Here is a 20639-nt window from a genome sequence, read left to right on the forward strand (position 1 = left end):
AACATGTTAATGTTGCATGCTACTGTTATTTATCTCTTTAAAGACATATTTGTAATCTTATCCTATCTCACGGTATGTGCTTCTCTCTCTTGATTCGACACTGAGTGGAACGATGTAAACTCTTTTCCCTTGGCCTCTCTTGTCCATCCGCCCAAGCACTCCATGCTACCCTCATTATAAGACAGCTTCCTAGTTGTCATGAAAGCATGCATGCACCACTACCTACCCATGTGACTCCATCATCCCAAATCATCATTCTTTCTTGTCGCGACTTGAGTGTGAACGTGTTTTGATTTGCTAAATGTTTTCAAGTTAGTCTACAACATCGGAAATTGACCAGCCAAAAAGAAGAAGAAATGCTCCCGTGTAATAAAGTGTTCTCCGCATGAAAGTGATCCAAATGCGTATTGTGTTGACTGCTGTGACAGTGTAACTGGGACTCTCATTGCGATAAATGTAAGGATCTTACCTTCGAGGCGTTTGGTGACTACACTCGGGCTTGAGCTCATCGTGTTGCTGACAGAGCTCGTTATGCCGCTTCACTTGACGGACCCAGTCCCACCAAGAAAGGAAAGTTTAAGCGTCCTACTTTGTCTGCTCGGCGGTCACAGTCCCCTCCCTGGAATGAAGAGGATTTCATGAGAGCATCGGCAGACTCTTAGTTATCGGAAGACCTTCGGAATTTGTTGGGCTCTCAACATTCCAGCCCGAGTCCTTCGTCTTCGACCACGTCCCGGGTAGTGGTTGTCGAGACTACTACCACCCCTCAGGATACCTTCTACACAGCAGGACCCTCAAACTACGCCTCTCGTCTCTCGCTCTCCAGACCAGTTATCTCGCAACCTTGCTTATCTGCTTCTGACAAGAATCAGCTGATCTCTACGCCTGACTGGCGCAGAAGCCGCTCTCGCTCTCGCCGTTTGTCCAGTAGTGAGAGGAACCAGTCTACCTCACCTCAATGCCTGTCAGCTGTTACATCGCCGTCTCCTTCCCATTCGGCGAAAAGAAATGCTGTTTCTTGCGCCAGCTACCTCTTTCTTCTGCTTTCCCGAAGCCTGCCAGTTCGAATCACAGTTTGCCGGATCATGCTTCGCCTGTCCGCTCCCCTCCACCTCTACTTTCGCCGGACTGTCCACCTTCCCCAAACTTAGACCGGCTCTCTACGAAACAGCTCTCACCGAACCTGTCTTCATTGAAACAGCAGTCTACTCTTCAGCATTCTCCGGTTTGATCGTCTACTAAACAGATTTCACCTAATCGAACTTCGTCGAAATAACGTTCATCGAAACAGAAGATTTCATCAAAACGGCATGGAGTGAATCAACTTTCGACGAAACGGCCTGCTTCCAAGCAGTATTCATTGGAATGCCTTTCTACGGATCATCTGAGTACTTCTCCGAACTCTGTTGGATCCTACAGTCACGCCTCCTCAGCACGGATGCGGCTGTCACCGAGTCGTCTGGATAGGTCTCCTATTTTATTCGGATTTGTTCACCGGATAGACCTGGTAGGTCTACTTCACCGCCGAGATACCACTCTTCGACTCGTTCACATTCAACAAAGCACACGCCTCCCTCTGTTTCGTTGAGATCAGTTTTTCATTCCAAGTCACCCCCTCGGATTTTGTCATCTTGTCATCATGGGACTTCCGGTTCTGCGCACTCGACCTGTCAACCTAGATCTCCTACACGGTCGACTGCTGCCTATCGCTCAAGATCCAGGGATCGTCGTTCTCGTTGCGATATCTCCCCTCCTTACTCCCGTTCTCCTCAGCGGGTCTCTATTTGTGCATCTTCTCCCGGTTCGTCCCCCTCCAGACATAGATATGGTTCTACGAATAGACGATGTACTCAACAGGGCTCCGATCTTCGATCTGAGCGTGCTACGATATCTGACGGGAGTCCTGCCTCCTCGCGTCTCTGTACTTGGATTGTACCAGATTCCAGGACTCCTGCGCAGGATACTACTCCTCCCCCAGATCTGGCTGCGATGTTGAGTGCTCTTACTACTGCTTGGAATCAACAACAGGCTGTTCATTCAACAGGGAGTGCTCCTCCCCTAAGACCAACTGTTGCGGTGCCTAGTCCTGGTGTTCCACAGGATCCTACATCCCCGGCACATTTGGTTGTAGATTCCCCAGAGGGAAGTTTGGACTTTGTCGACGAACCTCAAATCTTAGCTTGGATAGTGGAGAAACTCCACCTCCCTATGTCACAGAGCCCAGAGGACTTATACATTCCTTCTCCATGAGACGAGACTTGGCATCTATTACCTTCCCACCACGGCCTTGTATTGCTCATATAACTACATCCTTGGATCATGCCTTTAAAAGCCTTAAAAGGATTAAAGATGGCCTGTCTTCGCCTAGATTCTCCCTACCGGCGGCTCATTCCCATTGGTTCCAGTCGTTGTCTACTGCCCCTTCGGTGGATGAAGATGTCCAAACACTTTGCGGGAAGAGGACATGTGCAGCCTTTCTATTTGAGGACAGAGAACTGTCTCACATGGACACAGCCATTTGTCGCTTCTTACCCTCAATCAATTGCATCATCTCGGTGGTGGACGCGGTTGCGGCATCGGTGGAGCACTCTTTCACCGATCAGGATGCTTACATCAGAGGCTGTATGTCCCTTATACTGGACCACTTATTAGATCATGACTTGACCAGCTGTCTCATTTCCTTGGTTATCTCCTGGCAGTTCGACGTCACAGCACGCTCAATTTGTCTTCATGATGACAGGTTCAAGGATGAACTCTTCTGTCAACAGTGGTCTGCAGAGTCCTTGTTTAATGGCATGATTGGGGAAGTTTCAGCAAAGGTGGATCGACACTCAATTTCAAGTTTCGGTGGAATTATTTTTTATTGCAACTCCAGAAATCCCATCTGCAAGTTTCCATGATACAGAGAAAGCCTCCACGGTTTGTGCCATCTCATCCAGAACTGTGTCAGGGTTTTCGTGGCCATTCGTCCCGAGGTAGAGGTAGCAGTCCTCCCGTGGCACTTCTTCACGACGCCCTCCCAAGTGGGGCCCCCAAGCAGTGACTTGTCGAAACAAGGGCATGACTGGGAACTCCCGCCCAGCCGCCCCATTTACGACTCTCCCAACTGGACCATACTAGACGATCCTTTCGTGACCAACCTCCTCGCCAAAGGCTATCAACTTCCAGTCATCGGACGCCTGCCGCTGACAGTGCATCCGGTACATCGCAGCTACCCGGCGGACCAGGTCCAGTTTCTTCAAGAAAAATTCCACAAAAATAAGACTCATTTTCAACGTGAATCTTTTCAGTGCCCCCTATCTTCAGCGCCCACCACAACTTCCGATGGTATCGATCATGAATCTTTCTTCGCACAATCCTGAAGAAAGGCGATTTTCTTTGTCAGCCTAGACCTTCAAGATGTTGCATATCTTCATGTGCCTAAGCATCCGGATTTGCTGAAATTCCTCCGATTCATGTTCCAAGGGATCCATTTTCAATGGACCGGCCCTGCCTTTTGGAATTTCCATGGCCCCGGGTTATTTACCAGGATCACCAAGCCGATCACCAGGTTTCTTCATCTCCATGGGGTCGCGGTTCAAAGTTACATAGACGACTGCATTCAGGGTACAGAGAGACCCAGTCTTTTCTACGCCAGCTGGAGTTCAGTATGAAGCTTCTCCTGCCACTGGGTTAGCTGTTAAACGCTAAGTCGAAACTAACACCGCACTCCAGACCCTTCAATTCATCGGGCAACTTTCGACATGCACCAGGGCCTGATTTTCGCTCCCCAAGACAGTTGGCTGAAAATTCAACGGCTAGTTCCGCTGGCTTCTCCCCAGCCCAGGACTTTACGCCAGGGCAAGAACTTTTGGGCCTCTTGACATCGGGCACAGGGCATTGACACGGGCGGGGACAATTGCAACTGCGTCCGTTGCAGCGTTTCCTGCGTCCGTATCTCGTCTCAGAGAATCTCAAGGAGTTGATTCATCTTCCCGAACCTTTACATTCTTTTCTTAAATGGTGGCTTGTAGAACAGAATGTTTGCGCTGGAGTCTGTTTGATGCCGTTCATTCCAACGCACCATTGTTCGTCGACGCGCCGCTCAAAGGTTTGGGGGTCACTTTCTTCATCATCAGACGACCAGGCTGTGGTCGTCCGCAGAATGGGACGGGCACATCAACGGACTCGAGTTCTTGGCGGTTCTTCTTGGCATTCGACATTGGGCGGCGGAACTTCGGGAGTCCTCCCTGCTGATTCAGACAGACAACTCCACGGTCGTCTGGTACATTGACCATCTCGGGTCGACAGGTTCGGCAAACCTTCTTCGGCTGGAGTTTCGTTTCTTCCATCTAATTGACTCCCTCGCCATCGATGCTAGAGCCAGACACATTCCCGGAGTCAGGAATGTCATCGCAGATGCGCTGTCCCGCCCCGATCGGCCGTCTCCCACGGAGTGGCAGTGGAAACCACAGATCTTTCGGGAACTGGTCTTTCCGTTATCAAGGCCCTAAGCTCCACCTTATTCGCCACACGGTTCAACCATCAGCTCCTCGGTTTGTCTCACCGATACCAGACCAACTAGCATGGGATCCTCGATGCTCTGGCGATTTCGCTGGAGGGGCCTCAACGCCACGCTTTCCCTCCGCCTCTTCTACCCAGAGTCATCCAGAAACTCAGGGTGACCAGACAGATTCTACTGCTTTTGGTCATGCTTACTGGCCAGTCAGGAGTTGGTTTGTCGACCTCGCACAGCTCGCAGTCCTAAACCCAGTTCCTCCCCGCTCGGGACCCACCTACTGTTACCCTCACTCTGATCAACGCCACTTATCCCTTCACACCCTGTCTCTGCACGCTACGATCTGCAGAAGTCCTTAATCCCCAAGAGGTATTCTCAGAGAGTGGCTATGGCCATCACTTCTGCTCATCGGACTCCACCCGCCACTTTATGATGAGAAGCGAAGTGTTTTGAGGATATTGCACGCCCATAGGAATTACATTTCCCATTTCTACTTCACCTCAAATCGCCGCTGAGTTTCTTCAGCATTTGTGGTCGCTCTAGGAAGCTCAAGGGTTCCACTTTGGCCACTTTCACGCTAAGCCAAGCATCAACTCAGTCCTGGCTACCACCACAGGTTCTAAGGTCTCGACGTTCCTGAGCTTCAGTATTTGCTCGCCCTTCCCTGTTGGCCGATCAGTCTAAGAAGTTTAGGACCTCCTGCATGGGATTTATCTGTGGTGCTGCGCCATTTGGCCTCGCAGACTATGAACCCCTAGCTCAGATTTCCTTCAAGACCTTCTTACTTGTGGCCTTGGCTACAGCTGCTCAATTTCTGAACTCCACGCTTTGGACGCTTAACAGAGTCCAGTTTGAACGGAAGGAGTCTTCCTCGGTCTCCGCTTGGGATTTCAGAATGGAAGAATCAGTTGCCGGACAACCTGATCGTGACATTTACCATCCCACCGTTGTCTACGCATCCTTGGGCCACATGACAATGAAGACCTGCAGCTTTGCCCTGTTATGGCTTTGAAGATTTTTCTTGCTGCTTCTAAAGATCGCCATCTCCACAAGCCCCTCTTCATTCTAGAGTTGTCCTCAACATCCAGGGCGGAAGTGTCTCGCACCACATTATCCTTCTGGATGAGAGCCACCATCCTATGGGCTTACACCTTCACTGGGTTACCGCCCCCTATTGAAGCTTCCAATCCATGAGACACGGGCGCTAGCTTCACGCCTTCACGCCTCTGCATAGTAACTGCTCTCTCCACGCCATTATGGAAGGATGCTTCTGGCGATCTGACTCGATCTTCTCCTACCACTACCTTCAGGACCTCTCAGTCAAGGATGTCCAAGGCCTGTACCAGTTTGGACCCCTTGTTCTCGCACAACAGCTGTCTACGCCCAACAACGAGATAGGGTAACGGTCCCACGCCGTTGCTGCTTCCTGCACTTTCCTGAATATAAGTCTGAACTTGATGTCTGCCTTAAGTTTTGATTGCCTATGGGTTAGAACTACTTCACTTAGTTTTATACTAAGACACGGAGATACTACCACCTAGGTGGTTGGACGAATCTGGAGGGTGATTCTGTATCACGATGTGGAAGGGTTCGACATTTCACGTTTCCTGACCTCTACTTTTCGAAGCAATTACGTCAGTGAAGTGTGTCACTCCCGAATTCCAGTGGATTTCGTTGTGTTCCGACTCCGAAATTGCTAGGCTCATCCTTTGACTAGGAGTGAGGGTCAATTTGATGTTGACTGGAACTTAACATTAAAACTGCGAGTTTTCCGAGTTGTGCTTCTCTTTCACCCGCCCCTGGTCGGGTGTCTGTGGGGGTCTTCAAGCCAAGGGCTGGCCTGATTATTGTCTATGACTAATTTACGGGGTACCTTTGAAAATCGTGGGCTATGGTGACATCCTTTCGCTGAGCTGCGCCCCTTCTTCGGAGGATGCGCCTAACACCACATTGCTCGGGAGCACCCATCTCCCTGGGAGATTTTGTGCTTAGTAAGCCAAGGAGTTCAGAGGAACTCGTCCACAAGCATAGGAGTTGCGCTAGCCATAACAGGCCTCCCTTGTGCATGGCTATCTCACGGTTGTTTCCAGTCTACACAGTTCTACTGTTCGCACTGACAAAACACAGGGTATCTCAAGGCCCCGCTGTCCAACCGTTGGATAAGTGCATACAGTGAGATAGGATAACTTTAAAAATTTGGAAATTTAAATATAAATTGTATATTTATATACTTATCCTATCTCACACACGACGGATTCCCAGCCATCCTCCCCGCTCTGCAGATTCTCTAAGATTAATATTCCAGTGGCTCCAAGAATGAGAATGATGATTCGGAGATAGTCATGTGGGTAGCTTGCAAGATGCTTTGCATGACAACTAGGAAGCTGTCTTATAATGAGGGTAGCATGGAGTGCTTGGGCGATGGATGGACAAGAGAGGCCAAGGGAAAAGTTTACATCGCTCCACTCAGTGTCGAATCAAGAGAGAGAAGTGCATACCGTGAGATAGGATAAGTATATAAATATACAATTTATATTTAAAATTTCCAATTTTAGTTTAAGAAGTTGGTTTTTTATAATGCAAAGTTTGACCTTGACCTTTCTGCCAGCTCCTGGAGGTTAGTGCAGGGTCAGCCATGGGGGACCAGCTGAAGGTCAACAAGCTCACTGAGAAGCTCTTCATGGAGCTAACCAAGAGCGCCAGTAAACTACAGGCATCAGGTAAGGGAAGAGCTTTAGAATTAATCTACCTGGGCCCTGTTTCACAAAGCTCTCATAAGCCTAATATTTCGTAACTTTTCTCGTAGCATTTGTACTTCCTCTGTTACAGCATAGGAGGTATGAGTGCTACGAGAAAGGTTATGAGTACTTAGCCTTACAGGGGCTTTGTGACATGGGGCCTGAAGTATACTATAATTCACAAAACTTAAGCTTTGAATAGTTTTCCAGTTAAAAGACAAAAAGCAGAAGCTGTATAACTGTATGAATCTACATGATGAGGAATAATGATAATCAAATGGGGAATATGGCACAAACAGCTGATATCAAAGATCATGAGGCAAAGATTATCTTGAGAGGCGACTCACATGATTCGCCAGTTAGGCCTGCTGACTTGGCTGATGCCTGTCACTGTGTCCCCCCAGATGCGTAGATGCGTGATGTCAGTCACAGGATTGTCATATTCACAGACTGCCGTCATATTACTGGTGGGAATTGGTTCAAATCTCATAATTGATGATTGGTTCATTACAACTGATCAATCATCGAAAATAATTGGTTAGCGTCATTTATGAAATGTTCCTGGTTATTTTTGTTAATGCACAAAAAATAAAGAAAAAACATGCTGTTCCTGGGTTGTTTTTTTCACACATTGCACATCTTTAAATGATGACTAGTATGTTAGGAACATAAATTTCTTGTCGTCTATAAAATAAATTCAATTGTGACTTAGAACGAGCATGTAGTGCTCATGAAATGTCACAGACAAAACCAACAGTGTGAAAAATATTGTTAATGCAAAAAGTGTTCCAGAATTGTTTGTGTTCGATTATGAGAAAACATGATGGATTGCTTGGTCATTTAGTCACTGCGACCAATCGTCGATTTTTGTCAATTAATCGGACCACCACTACGTCATATAGCTGGAAAATTGTTTCATGTGGCATTAAACTGCAAGTACACAAATAAATGACTGTTTTAGCTGCTAATCCTTTTACGTGACATTTTCAGTGAAGGCAAATGTCTACCAGCTGCTGGGAGTTATATCTGAGGTGTATCGGAACTGATGGCAGACTACTTTCGGAGGAGAGCTGGTCGGGCTGTATGTGAATGCCCTGAAAGCTGAGGTATGTAAATTGTGGATAGTGACAGACTGTATGTGGATGCCGTAAAAGCTGAGGTGTGTACCTCGTCCGTTGTGGCAATCTAGACTATATGTGAGGGGAATGCCTAATGGTTAAAGCACGTCCACCGGGTTCAAATCCCCACATGGGTACAATGTGTGAAGCCCATTTCTGGTGTCCCCCTCCATGATGTTGCTAGAATATTGCTAAAAGCGGCATAAAAACCAAACTCAGTCAGTCAGTCAGACTATATGTGAATGCTTCTACACCCACCACAACTACTCCACGTGGTCATGATATGTGAAGCTCATTTCTGGTAGGGGTGTCTATTGAGGGGTAAACAACTATTGTGATAGCGATAGTCTATTGCAACATACTATTGCGATAGTGATGATGTATTGCGACCAACTATTGCAATACTATTGTAATACTATTGCAACAGTTTTTTTCTCCTTGAATTGCCTCATTTGAAGTCATTTCCCAAATGAATGTGTAGTTTATATGAAATAAAAACAATGTTGAAGTAGTTTCAGTATCTTTTAATAACTGACAAGAAACTTGAAACCCAGATCAAGTAAACAGTTAAAACATAACGTATTGTTATTCACAATTTCAAACTTCGAGTTGCATGCGTGTTTGCCTCCATGTTTGTTTAACAGGGGCGGATAACTCTAAATCAAAGTGAACGAATCTAGTACTTCCTGTATTTTTGCTTTGCGCATTTATCAGCGAAGTCAATTGCTAAACTATCGATAGTCACACATATTCTCGATGCATCGATAGTTTTCGTTTCTACCATCGATTAATTGTTATCAGAGACTCAACAATTGCAATCCATCGATAGGATTCGATGTGTCGTTACAGCACTAATTTCTGGTGTCTCCTTTGTGATATTGCTGGAATATTGCTAAAAGTGGCATAAAACTAAACTCACTCACTCACTCACTCCTCTCACCCACCCTCTTTCCTCTGCTGCCACAGCTACCATTGTGCTGTGGCTACTCCATGTACTTCTACAACTGCAGCCCCTACTTCTGAGGCGACTACTACTTCTACTACCTACCACCACCACTACTACTGAGACTACTACTACCACCACCACCACCACTGCCTCCACAAGTAGTAATTAATTGTGTTTATTGCAGATGGAGTCAAAGACCCGCAAACCAGAATTACCAGTTATAGCTGGGTGTTTGGAAGGACTGACAGCCTATCTTGTTAACTTCACACAGTCAGCAGAGGAAGGTATTAAGACTTAGAAGGAATCCCAGATTCCATTTTAAATGTGATCATTACAAACAGCTACTGTAGCCATTTACACTGTTACAACCCCCAAAACTACCGCAGCAATGATTTTCTTTCAATAAATAAACACATCCTGACATTTTTTAATGATCATATTCTCTTTGCAGGATCAAAACACAGCTATGCAATCTTCAAATATGCCCGTATGGCTATTGACCCTGGGATCAGTTTCTCCAGATATGATGTACCTCGAGGTGGTCTCCGACTGTTTGGTAAACACTGTGGGCAGTTCAACCAGTTCATCATGGACGACTACCAGGTAAGGCTGGGAACATGGGTCAGTGATCAGAGGGACAGTGATATACCTGGTTCTATTTAGTTTTGATTCCATTAGTTTAGACGAATTTGACACATTTGTCAAAGTGTTGTGTCGTTTAGGTGTGAGGAAATCATGTTCCATTCGCCCTGATCATGATTCTTGGTTTATCGTTATTCTGGTGTCCATGAATTTTACCAAAACGCTGCATAAAAATTGACTCGCTCACTCAACCACTCTCTCACTCTCTCACTCACTCACTCAAACCCTCACGCACTCTAACCCAACCACTTACTGAGTGCTGAATATCTAATGTCTGTCATGTTGATATTTCAGGGGATGTATGAGAAGTTTCTCAGCTGGAACCGGCACCACAATCGAGAACTGGCAAATCTCGGCATGATGGCCATGGAGTCTTTCCTCAAACAGGTCTCTATCTGAATACTGTACAGTCTGTCCAGTAAAACATGTCAAGAACATCAGAAACACAGTATACATTAACATTCAGCTCTTTTGACATAATTGTGACCACCTACAGATCTTTCCGTAGCAGGGGCGGTGGGGTAGCCTAGTGGTTAAAGCGTTGGTTCGTCACGCCGAAGACCCGGGTTCGAATCCCCACATGGGTACAATGTGTGAAGCCCATTTCTGGTGTCCTCTGCCATGATGTTGCTGGAATATTGCTAAAAGCGGCGTAAAACCAAACACCGTCAGTCAGTCAGTCTTTCCGTAGAGATTTTATGTGTAATACATTGTCATTGTCATAACTTATAATAACATGTTTTGGGTCACACTGTAAGATTTTGTAGCTGATTGTGTGTACTGACTGGTTCAGGTTGCGGAGATGTTAGTTGTCCGTGCCCAGGAAGGGAAGAAAGAGGGAGCTGTGTTCAAGGTAAGTTGTAATTATCCTCGTCACACCGAAGACCCGGGTTCGAATCCCCACATGGGTACAATGTGTGAAGCCCATTTCTGGTGTCCCCTCTGTGATGTTGCTGGAATATTGCTAAAAGCGGCGTGAAACCAAACTCAGTCAGTCAGTCAGTCTAATTATATTACTTTTATTTTACTTTGTTTTGTGAAAATTCATCTGTTTGAAAAAGGCATCAAATCTTAAACACATGGAGTTTCCTTTGTCTCTCATCCTATTTCTTGTTGTCACAATGTATTTAGGAATTCTCAACGGAACCATGGTCACAGTAGCTCATGTCACAGAACATGATGAACAATCTATTTGAGTGTTGTCAGATTCTGTTATATCGTGGTTGCCTCCGTATTTCCAGCATATCCAGGATCCCAGTCCACAGAGTGATATTATGCTAGATGATTGTAAATCCTGTACTTAACATAGATTTAAGACCTGAGATCACTTTGTGCAATGGGGACCTGGAGCAAAACAGCTATTCTAACTTTGTCTCAATGTGTGTGTAAGGAATTTATGTTGTGAAGGAGTTATCACATAACCCTGTTTTCTTTCAGTTTTTCATCCAGCAGTTCCGTAACATCATGAATGATAACAAGTCAAGCTCCAAGCAAGTGTCCCTGGCTATCAGGGGATACGGCTTGTTGGCTGCAGTGAGTGACACTTGTCTTGCTTTTGAAGCCTCATTATGTTGATTTGTTGTTTTCTTTGTTGCAGTAAGGCATTTTAATGTAGCTGGAGTTTATATAAGAAAACAAACAAACAGCTTGTCCTAACAAGATCTGAAAAAAGACATGATTCTAGTTTAATATAAATGCTCAATGAAGAATTTAATGCTCTGTAGCGTCATTTTTTTGTGGCTTTAAATAATTCTTTCTTCAGGAGATTCAGTAGTGAGTGACCTTCTGGGTTAGAACTGGCCTGTAGCAACATAAGCTGGCCATAAGAGGTGGATCAGGTGGTCAGGCTCAGTGACTTTGTTGATAGCACATCAACACACTTTGATGGGGTGGATCGTTAATCAGAATACCTACCAATGCACTGACTTGTTCATACAGTTATTAGAGGGCCACCATCACTATTGAAATCTGAGTGCAGAGCTAAACATTGTACAAACTAAATATGCAAATGTTTCATAATATTGCAATTAAGTTGTTTGTGTCTTCAGCCATGTCGTTCCTTCCTGTCTCCGTCTGATGTTCAGTTCATGTTCAGCGAGATGATCAGCAAGTGTGAACAGCAGTTCCTTGGGTAAATACTAGTTACTTTAAATGGCATTTATGATAGGTGTGTTGAAACAAGAGGCAACTGTCATATTCAGTTACATGCAGCAAGAAACCACAGTAGTGACATATCGTCTAACATACATTTCACAGGCTCATTGTGGACATGAGGAAAGTATGTAGAATGTTTGAGCATGGAGCTGAAAAAATAAAGCCTTGGTGTATGTGTGTGTTACAGACAAGTGGAGGATCTGGAGGACAGGATTGTCTCCCTTCCCAGCTACCTGGAGGCCCTGGCTTACATAGTGAAGGAGGTGGACCAGGTGAGTGGTTGTGGAGGATGACATCCGTTACACTTTCTGTATTTCATTATCTTCATCTGTTTGTATATTGTGTATCTGTGTATACTGTAGGTGTCGGACACCTGTGCTACCATCTTGGAACACCAGCTGGTCTTTCTGCTGGAGGGGCGGTGGGGTAGCCTTATGGTTTAAGCATTCGCTCGTCACGCCGAAGACCCGGGTTCGATTCCCCACATGAATATTATGTGTGAAGCCCATTTCTGGTGTACCCTGCTGTGATATTGCTGGAATATTGCTAAAAGCAGCATAAAACCAAACTCAGTCAGTGATATTGCTGGAATATTGCTTAAAAACTGCATAAAACCATACTCGCTCACTCATTTTCTGCTGGAGAACATTTCACAAGTCCACAAATGCTTCATTTCATCTGTTTGTAATCTGTATATATTGTAGGTGTCGGACACCTATGCTGCCACCCTAGAACACCTGCTGGTCCTACTGCTGGAGAACTTCCCACAAGTGCATCCTAAGCTTCGCTTCATCTGCCAGAAGTCCATGCTGCAGGTTTTACTGGCTCTCATGGCGAAAGGAACAACTTTCCAGAAGGTTCTCTCAGGCATGGGTGAGTACTGCAGGCATTCAGCATTAATACAAGTTGAGACATGGAATAGACTGTGTATAGGGAAAACCGTCGCATGTCAAAATGTCGTTATTGGATATTTTTGGAAGTGGAGTGAATGGAGTTTGTCATAAAGATTCGATTCATGACTAAAACCAAACCTTTTCATCTGACAGATTGTACCAATAGGGTGCAGTCAGTCCATAGAGTCTTGCAACATGCTGAGGTTGGAGGAACCAGTTCATTCATGTAAGTGGTAGGGGCATCCATGTCACCCTTTAGGAGGACACAAAACTGTATATAATTAGTCAAGGCTCCTGAGAGATGTTCTCTGGCTTCGAAGTTGGAGAGGAGCATTGCTATAATGGGTGTTTCTCTCCCATGTTCCAGTATATCAAGGCCTCATCCGTACCTGCTCCCATCCAGTCAGTTTGGACACTGAGCAGACGGAGGAGCAGACGCCAGATGTAGCGGAGAAGAAAGTGTCATACAAGGACTACATTGAGCTGTGGCAGACTCTGCTGAACAGTGCCAGAATCAAGGTTGGTAACACTTTGGTCTATATTCATGTCTGTTCAGAGGTAAACAGCAAACGTTAAAATAGAAAATAGTGTTGGTACTAATGCAACTTGTCAGTGTATATGAGTATAACTCTTTCTTTACTCTTGCATCAACTCTACATGAATGCACAGGCCAGCTCATAGTTTTGAGGGGCAGTGGCGTAGCCTAGTGGTCAAAGCGTTGGCTCGTCACGCTGAAGACCGGGTTCGAATCCCCACATGGGTACACTGTGTTAAACCCATTTCTGGTGTCCCCCGCCGTGATGTTGCTGGAATATTGCTAAAAGCGTCGTAAAACCAAACTCAGTCAGTCAGTCATAGTTTTGAAGGCCAGAAATCACCCAAGTGTTGATGAATGATGGATTCAAGTCCACAGGGCAATCAAAGTCATACAGTGCATGGGGCAGTGACATTGCAAAACTATTTATAAAGCCAGGCTGTGTCATTTGAAATAAAAACACATTTCCAAGAGGTCTGTTTCCAACTTGTTCACAGCTTCCCTGTGGATTCATGCAGTATGATGAATGGTCATTGTTATCATAAATATCCCATTCCTGTCAAAGTAGTAAGTCAACTCGTGTCTAGTGGTTTATGGTTTGCAGAGTTGTTTCCCTTATCAATGTAGTGGACTATAAATAAAATCATGGGATCCAATCCAGGGTTTGATGATGCCCTGATAACGATCCATATCCAGTGGATATGAATCCATGTATTATTTTCTAAAGGGGAGCCTTGCTGAACCCACCTGCCATGTGTCTTGGCCTTCACCTGTGTAGTAAATGCTTTTCAAAGAGGAATTTAAGGCAAATCACTAACATTCACTTTTTGGATTTTTGTATATTTAGGTTAAATTGAATTGAATTGAATGTATCAGTGGGTGGAAAATGGTGCGCTAAAAATATCCATTATTATTATTATTATTATTATTTTTATAATTAAATTGAATTCTCCGGACCAGTTAAACAAGTCATAGTTTAATTGTTTTTATTGCCTGTGTCTTAAAAGTCAGATGCTTGGTAGTCTTTTGTTTCTTCTCTCTAAGGCCTTTGCAAGTGAGGACATCAGCATTGCTGACCGTCACCGGCTGACTGAGGCCATGTATGATGAACTGATGACCTCCACAATAAAGATCCTCAACAAACTCGACCTGTCATCAGCTGCCCGAGAAGGTAGCATTACCTCCAACTAAATGTTTCAGTCTCATGAGTTGTCTTTTCATGACCAAGCTCACTGTTATGTTTTCGGAACAATATCCTGATTCAATTCAATTCAGATCAGTCAATTATATACATAGGAGATCTGTTGTCGTGTTTTATCTTCTACAGTGAGTAGGCATTCGACATGACAAGTGAAACTGATTTTCCACAAAGATTAATATATAGTAGTTCTCACTCACTCTTAAAGATGCACACACATATATGAAGCTCAATCTTAAAGAAAACCTCAGACATGTGTCCATAATGAATGGCAGTGCAGTACTGATTTTATATGTATATGTGCAAACACCTAGTTGCGGGTACAGCAACGTGCAGTAAACTTGGACAAAGTACTGTGACTATGCATCCCAGTCCACCCAGCTGTGCCTAGTAGGCAGCAAGAGTTGTATGATCCCCAGGGAGTTGAGATTGAAAAATATGATGTGCCGTTGTGATGGATATCCAATGATCAAGGGAAAACAAAGCCTTTGAGCAGTTTCTTTTCAGAGAGATCGCCCTTGGGGTACATATTATGCATTTTCCGGCTGAAAATGTCCTGTGACAGTTGTATCAATGTTTTTGAATAAAAAGATTGTACAATAAATAAACTCTTTTATTTATTATAATGACTCTCTACCTCACGGAGTTACCTCCCTTTAGCGCATGCGCACTTCAACTGGGTAGGCTCCTAGACCCGTGATCATCATTCCTTCTGCTGTCACGGCCGCGGAACAGACGGTTTTGATAACCCATTCATGAGCCGTGACGGGCGCTGTTAAAAGAGACTATGTCTGAGACACCACCTGTATGTATGGTCTTTATTTGTCTAAAACAAGAACAGTAAAGCTTTACAGTTGGTTGTTTCATAATTGTGACTTTGTATTAATACAAAATACGCCAACTTTCCCGCGGTTACGCGACGTGTTGCTCTGCCATGGCGGGAAGTTTAGCGCGCCATGTGGTCGTAATATTGGCGATTAAAACCAACTATTACTTTCCTCCGCGGTAACCTTCACGAAGTTTTTCAATGTTTTCACGCGTTTATATGCTGCTGGTCAGCCGCTAACTAACATGTTTGCGCGTTTGTTTCAGGCCTTTCATGCTGTTCGGTCTGTGAGGGGAGTATCCCCGGGCCGACAGTCATACCAGTTGGCGCGGCCTGTCTGGAGAAGACAGGCCATGAGGCTGACTCCTGTCCTATTTGTCTGGCCTTTTCCCCGGCCCAGAAGAGGCGGGCTGCCGACACCTTGTTCTATCGCTAAATGCGGAGGGCGGAGGGGACCTGACGCAGGTTCCCCGCCTAAGTCCAAACGCAGTGTCGTAAGGGGAAAAAATCCCGCGGCCCTTCCCCTCTCCTGCCACTTCGAAAGTGGTTTTGACATGTCACTGATGGAGTCTATGTTTCAGCAGCAGATGGACTCGGCGAAGTCCTTCGCTCGCGGAGTCGGGTTGGAGGTCTCCGCAGGAGTTCTCACCCACTCCGGACGGGGCGGAGAGTCCGGGGTGGGATCGCTGGCTCGCTCGATCCCTCGCCTTGAGGCGCCTGTAGATCCGCTGCCTCTGGCTTCGATCCGACGCCGCGCTGCCCGAGAGGGAGGTGCTCCCAGTCCCTCTCTCGAGCTCTCGCTGCCAGGGCCGCTGAGTATTCCTGGTATTCCGTCCTCATGCACACCCGCCCCATGAGAGCCGAGGCACCAGTTCTGCCTGGCCTGCCTCCAGCGCCTCGGACCGGGTCCACGCACGCCGGGCTGGCGCTTGACGGGAGCAGTCTGTCTGTTCTTCCCTTCCTGTGGTTCCTAGCGCTAGGCAGTCCACCGGGTCGGGTTAGGGTCCTCTTACGGAGGAGACCCAGCCTCTGACTCGGCCTCGACGCCGAGGCAATGGAGCTTGGGGAGGTCGAGGAGCATGACGGGCGCTTCCGCTTTGCTTCGCCTTGGCGGGAGGTCCGCAGAGAATTGCCGAGGGCCTACCCCAGGCCGCTGTGCCTGCTGGTTGCGCGGACTCGACTGAGTTCCGCTTTGCCTGGCGAGGCGCTTGCCCCTAGGCAACCCTCACAGACGCAGCTCCCGCGATTCTGCCATCGCTGGTCTCGGACGGGTCGATCCCCTCTGTCTGGTGCCCGGTAAGGTTTGACTTACCTGAACTCGCGGCGGCGCTACCAGCTTGGGGAGGATTCCCTGTTCGCTGTACCAATTGTTGACGCAATGTGTTTTCACTCACGCCTCTGGGGAGGCTCGGCTTCCTCCGAGCAGCCCGCTGCTCGGCAAGGGCTTCTAACTCCACCTTTTGCCCTCGCTGGCGCTTCGCGGCACGCTGCATCGACCTACGCAGGAGGTCTACCGAACGCTGGCGCAGCAGGTGCGGTGGTGGTCCATGAGGCCTACCTCACCTCGGGTTCAGAGGTCGGCCCTGGAGGCGGAGGGGCATGCTGGCGACGCGGTCGCCGCATGTCGCGGCTGTTCGGCCAGCTGGAAGTGCAGGCTCACCTCGCTGCACTCTTTGGCGGTCTGCTGCGCCGACGGTGATGTGCGCAGTCATGGGGATGCGCCGCTGTGGCTGTCGACGCCTAGGTACTCGGCAGCAACACAGCAGACCTTGCTGGCCCCTCCCTTCCGCCTGGGAGCCACCTCTCTTCCAGGGGCCCAGCAGGTCATACGGGAGGCTGCCGCTGCAGCTACCTCCTTCAAGGACTCTAAGGCCTTGTTGGAGCACCCGCTGGTGTCTCGCCTCCGCCCCGCGCCACCTTCCTCCGCCGGGTGCAGCCTACACCCGAAGTCTGCCGGGCTGGCTTCGCCGCTTGGTAGGGGTAGGCGGAGGAACAGGTCCGCCAAGGGTAGGGGCAAGGAGCAGTCCTCGACTAGCTCCCAGCCTCATGGGCGCTGGAGGTCTGCCCCACCTCCCGCTAACCCATCAGGCTGCCGCCAAGCCGCGGTGTCACGCCCAGTCAGCTCCGCTTACTCGGGTCTACACGCCGCTTCCTACCCCATATCCCAGTGGGAGGTCAGCTTCTCTATTCCTGCCGGAATGGGAGAAGGCTACCAACAACGCTTTGGGTGCTGGCCACGGTCAGCATAGGCCATCTCCCACTGTGGAAGCGAGGTCCGCCTCGACTTCACCGCATACGCCGCGACTCCGTGCCGCCATGTCAAGCCAGGGCGGACATATTGCGCCGACGGTTCAGGCTCTGCTGGACAAGTCCGCAATCGAAGCGCATTCCACCGGGAGAGGAACAGGCGGATTTTATTCCACGCACTTCCTCGTCCCGGCGAAAGACGGCGGGTTCCGTCCCGATTCTCAACCTCAAGGGGTTGAATCGCGATGCTCGGTACCATCCTTCAAGATGGAGACACTGCGCCGGTGATCTCATCTGTTCAGCCCGGCGATTGGCTCACGCCAATCGACCTAAAGGATGCGATTCAGATAATACCCCATACATCCATCGCTCAAGCAGTACCTTCCGGGTTCTCTTTACGACGGATGTATTACCAATTCAGGGTGCTCCCTTCGCATATCGACTGCCCCAAGGGTGTTCACCAAGCTCATGTTAGTCCCAGCTACCCTAGCTCGCCGCAAGGAAGGCGCTTGTTACCCTTACCTAGACGACTGGTTGCTCGGAGCACTAACACAGCCAGCGAAGTCAAGATGCTACTCACACAGTGATAGACATTCTAACTCGACTGGGGTGGATCATCAACCTCAAGAAATCCGACCTGGTACCCACCCAGGACTTGGTTTTTCTTGGAGCGCCGATTCCAAACGAACAAGGATCTCGCTTCCTTGTCGCCTCGACCGGGTCACCAGAGTTCGAGATGGTCTCTTCATTCCTCTCCCAGCCCCAGGCACCAGCACGGACTTGGCTCCGCCTACTGGGCCATATGGAGCGGCGACGCATCTCTGTAGTGTGGCGGGCGCTGCTTGAGGATGCGCCCCATACAGCAAGCTTTGGCTCGGCTGTGGACTCACACGGAGGATCTGGAGCGCAGTCTCACAGTCCCCGAAAGTGGTTGACACCTCACCTTCAGTGGTGGACAAATGTCGGAATCTCACCAGGGGTTCCCTTGAAATCCCGACGCCAGCTCTCACAGTTCAGACAGATGCGCCCCTCACGGGCTGGGGGCGTTTGGGTAGTCTGTCGGCTTCCGGACTCTGGTCCGAAGTCGGGCTCACCTTCACATCAACGTGTTGGAACTGAGAGCTGTGCGGTTGGTATTCGAAAGCCCAGAGAGCATGTCCGCGGGCCAGGTAGTCCGCCTTCAGTTAGACAACCAGACGCCATGTCGCATATCCTGAAGCAGGGAGGCACGGTGTCCCCAGCGCCCCGGGAAGCGCGGACTTTCTCCTCTGGAGCCACTCAGTACGATTGTCAGGTACTCCCTGTTTATCTCCCGGGCTGGAGAACGGCGAAAGCAGATGCGCCTCGCCGATCCTGGCCCCGCGACGAAAGTGGATGCTCGACAGGCAGATATTCACAGTAATCTCCCAGTTGTACGGGTCGCTCGAGGTGGATCTGTTTGCGCCCGGGCGGACGATCAGACACCCGTGTTCTGCTCTCGGATACCGACCCAGGGCGCTGGCTGCCGACGCCTTCCCTGCTGGATTGACGGGCAAAGTGCTCTGGGCGCTCCCCGCCATTACCACTCATTCCCCGCGGTCCTTTCACAGCTGTCCACCCAGCCAGCTCGGCTACTTGTGCTACTGGCACCGCTTTGGCCATTCACAGAGCTGGTTTCCGTAATTCTCAGGTTTCTGGCTCAGCCTCCTGTTCTATTACCTTTGGCGAATCGACATTCTCACTCAGAACGGAGCTTCCACCCAAATCCACGGATTCAGTGGGTGGCTTGGCCTCTGTCAGGTCTAACCTCGAGGCACGCTGGAATTCCTGCAGCAGTTGCAGACACAATTCTGGCTTCGGTATGGATTCGGCAAACGCTCAGTACGAGGATAGGTGGTCCCGCTTATGCGCGCTGGTGTTCAGATAAGGGGATTGCAGATCCCTTTTCTGGGCGGATTTAGTCCGAAGTATTGGAGTTTTTGCAAGCTCGCTTTGGAAGAAGGCCTGGCGGCTTCACCATTCGCCGCTACTCCACCGCTTATTTCCACTTTTCACACCCCTGTCGATGGTGCTCTTCTGGGGCAGCACCTCTCGCATAGCGCCGCTGGCGCTGAACGGATTCGACCTGCTCTCAGGCTTAACCAGTCCACCTTTGGGATTTGTCGATCGTGGCTCGACATTGGCTCCGTCCCACTTTCTCACACCTATCGGCTATTTCCATTCAGTTGTTGACCTGGAAAGCTGTTTTTCTGGTGGCGGTAACATCTGGTCAAGGGTCGGCGATTTACATGCTATGTCGTCCGACCCGGGCGCTGACTGTGTTTCACACGGATCGTGGTCAGTATTCGCCCCCAGATACTTACCGACCGGGTCGACATCACGCTTCCATGTGACAGCTCCTATCGAACTTCCTACTCTTACCCAGCCTTCCACATCGGGACCACTCCTACGAAGCACTCACCCGCTGGATGTCCGTGAAGACGCCAAAGTCTATCTCAAACGAACGCAGGGGATCCGTGACGGGTACCCAGCTGTTCTGTTGTTACGGTGGCGGAAGGCTGGTCTCGCCAGCGCAGCAAGCAGACTTTGTCTCGCTGGCTAGTATCGCGTATTTGTGCCGCTTTATCAGGCTAAGGGCAAGCCTCCCCTGAGGGGTTGAAGGCTCACTCGGTCAGGCAGTAGCCGCGATCAAAAGCTTTTGCATCGGCACTCCCCATTGAAGAGATCTGTCTCACGCTATTTGGAGCCGCCAAGCACGCTTATACGCCATTATCAGCTCGACACGCATTCCCGTAATCGCGGCAAACTTTGGTCGCATTGTTCTCTCAGTGGACAGTGTCCTGCCACCCTGACCGAAAGTGAGTC

General features: G+C 48.5%; 1 protein-coding gene across 1 annotated transcript in view; it reads left to right on the top strand.

The window, feature by feature from the left end:
* The window catches only part of LOC124263906 (DNA-dependent protein kinase catalytic subunit-like), a 116472-nt gene that overhangs the window by 5246 nt on the left and 90587 nt on the right, over window positions 1-20639 (top strand). The window contains 13 exon segments of the mRNA XM_046698635.1: window positions 7107-7218; window positions 8227-8342; window positions 9485-9584; window positions 9752-9903; window positions 10237-10329; window positions 10736-10795; window positions 11380-11475; window positions 11991-12073; window positions 12284-12368; window positions 12801-12969; window positions 13357-13508; window positions 14569-14695; window positions 16130-16225. Coding sequence (XP_046554591.1) covers window positions 7107-7218; window positions 8227-8342; window positions 9485-9584; window positions 9752-9903; window positions 10237-10329; window positions 10736-10795; window positions 11380-11475; window positions 11991-12073; window positions 12284-12368; window positions 12801-12969; window positions 13357-13508; window positions 14569-14695; window positions 16130-16225 — 1441 coding nt within the window.

This window comes from Haliotis rubra, unplaced genomic scaffold, assembly GCF_003918875.1.
Source record: "Haliotis rubra isolate DU_JTF1 unplaced genomic scaffold, ASM391887v1 Scf9, whole genome shotgun sequence".
In the NCBI taxonomy this organism is placed as follows: Eukaryota; Metazoa; Mollusca; class Gastropoda; order Lepetellida; family Haliotidae; genus Haliotis; species Haliotis rubra.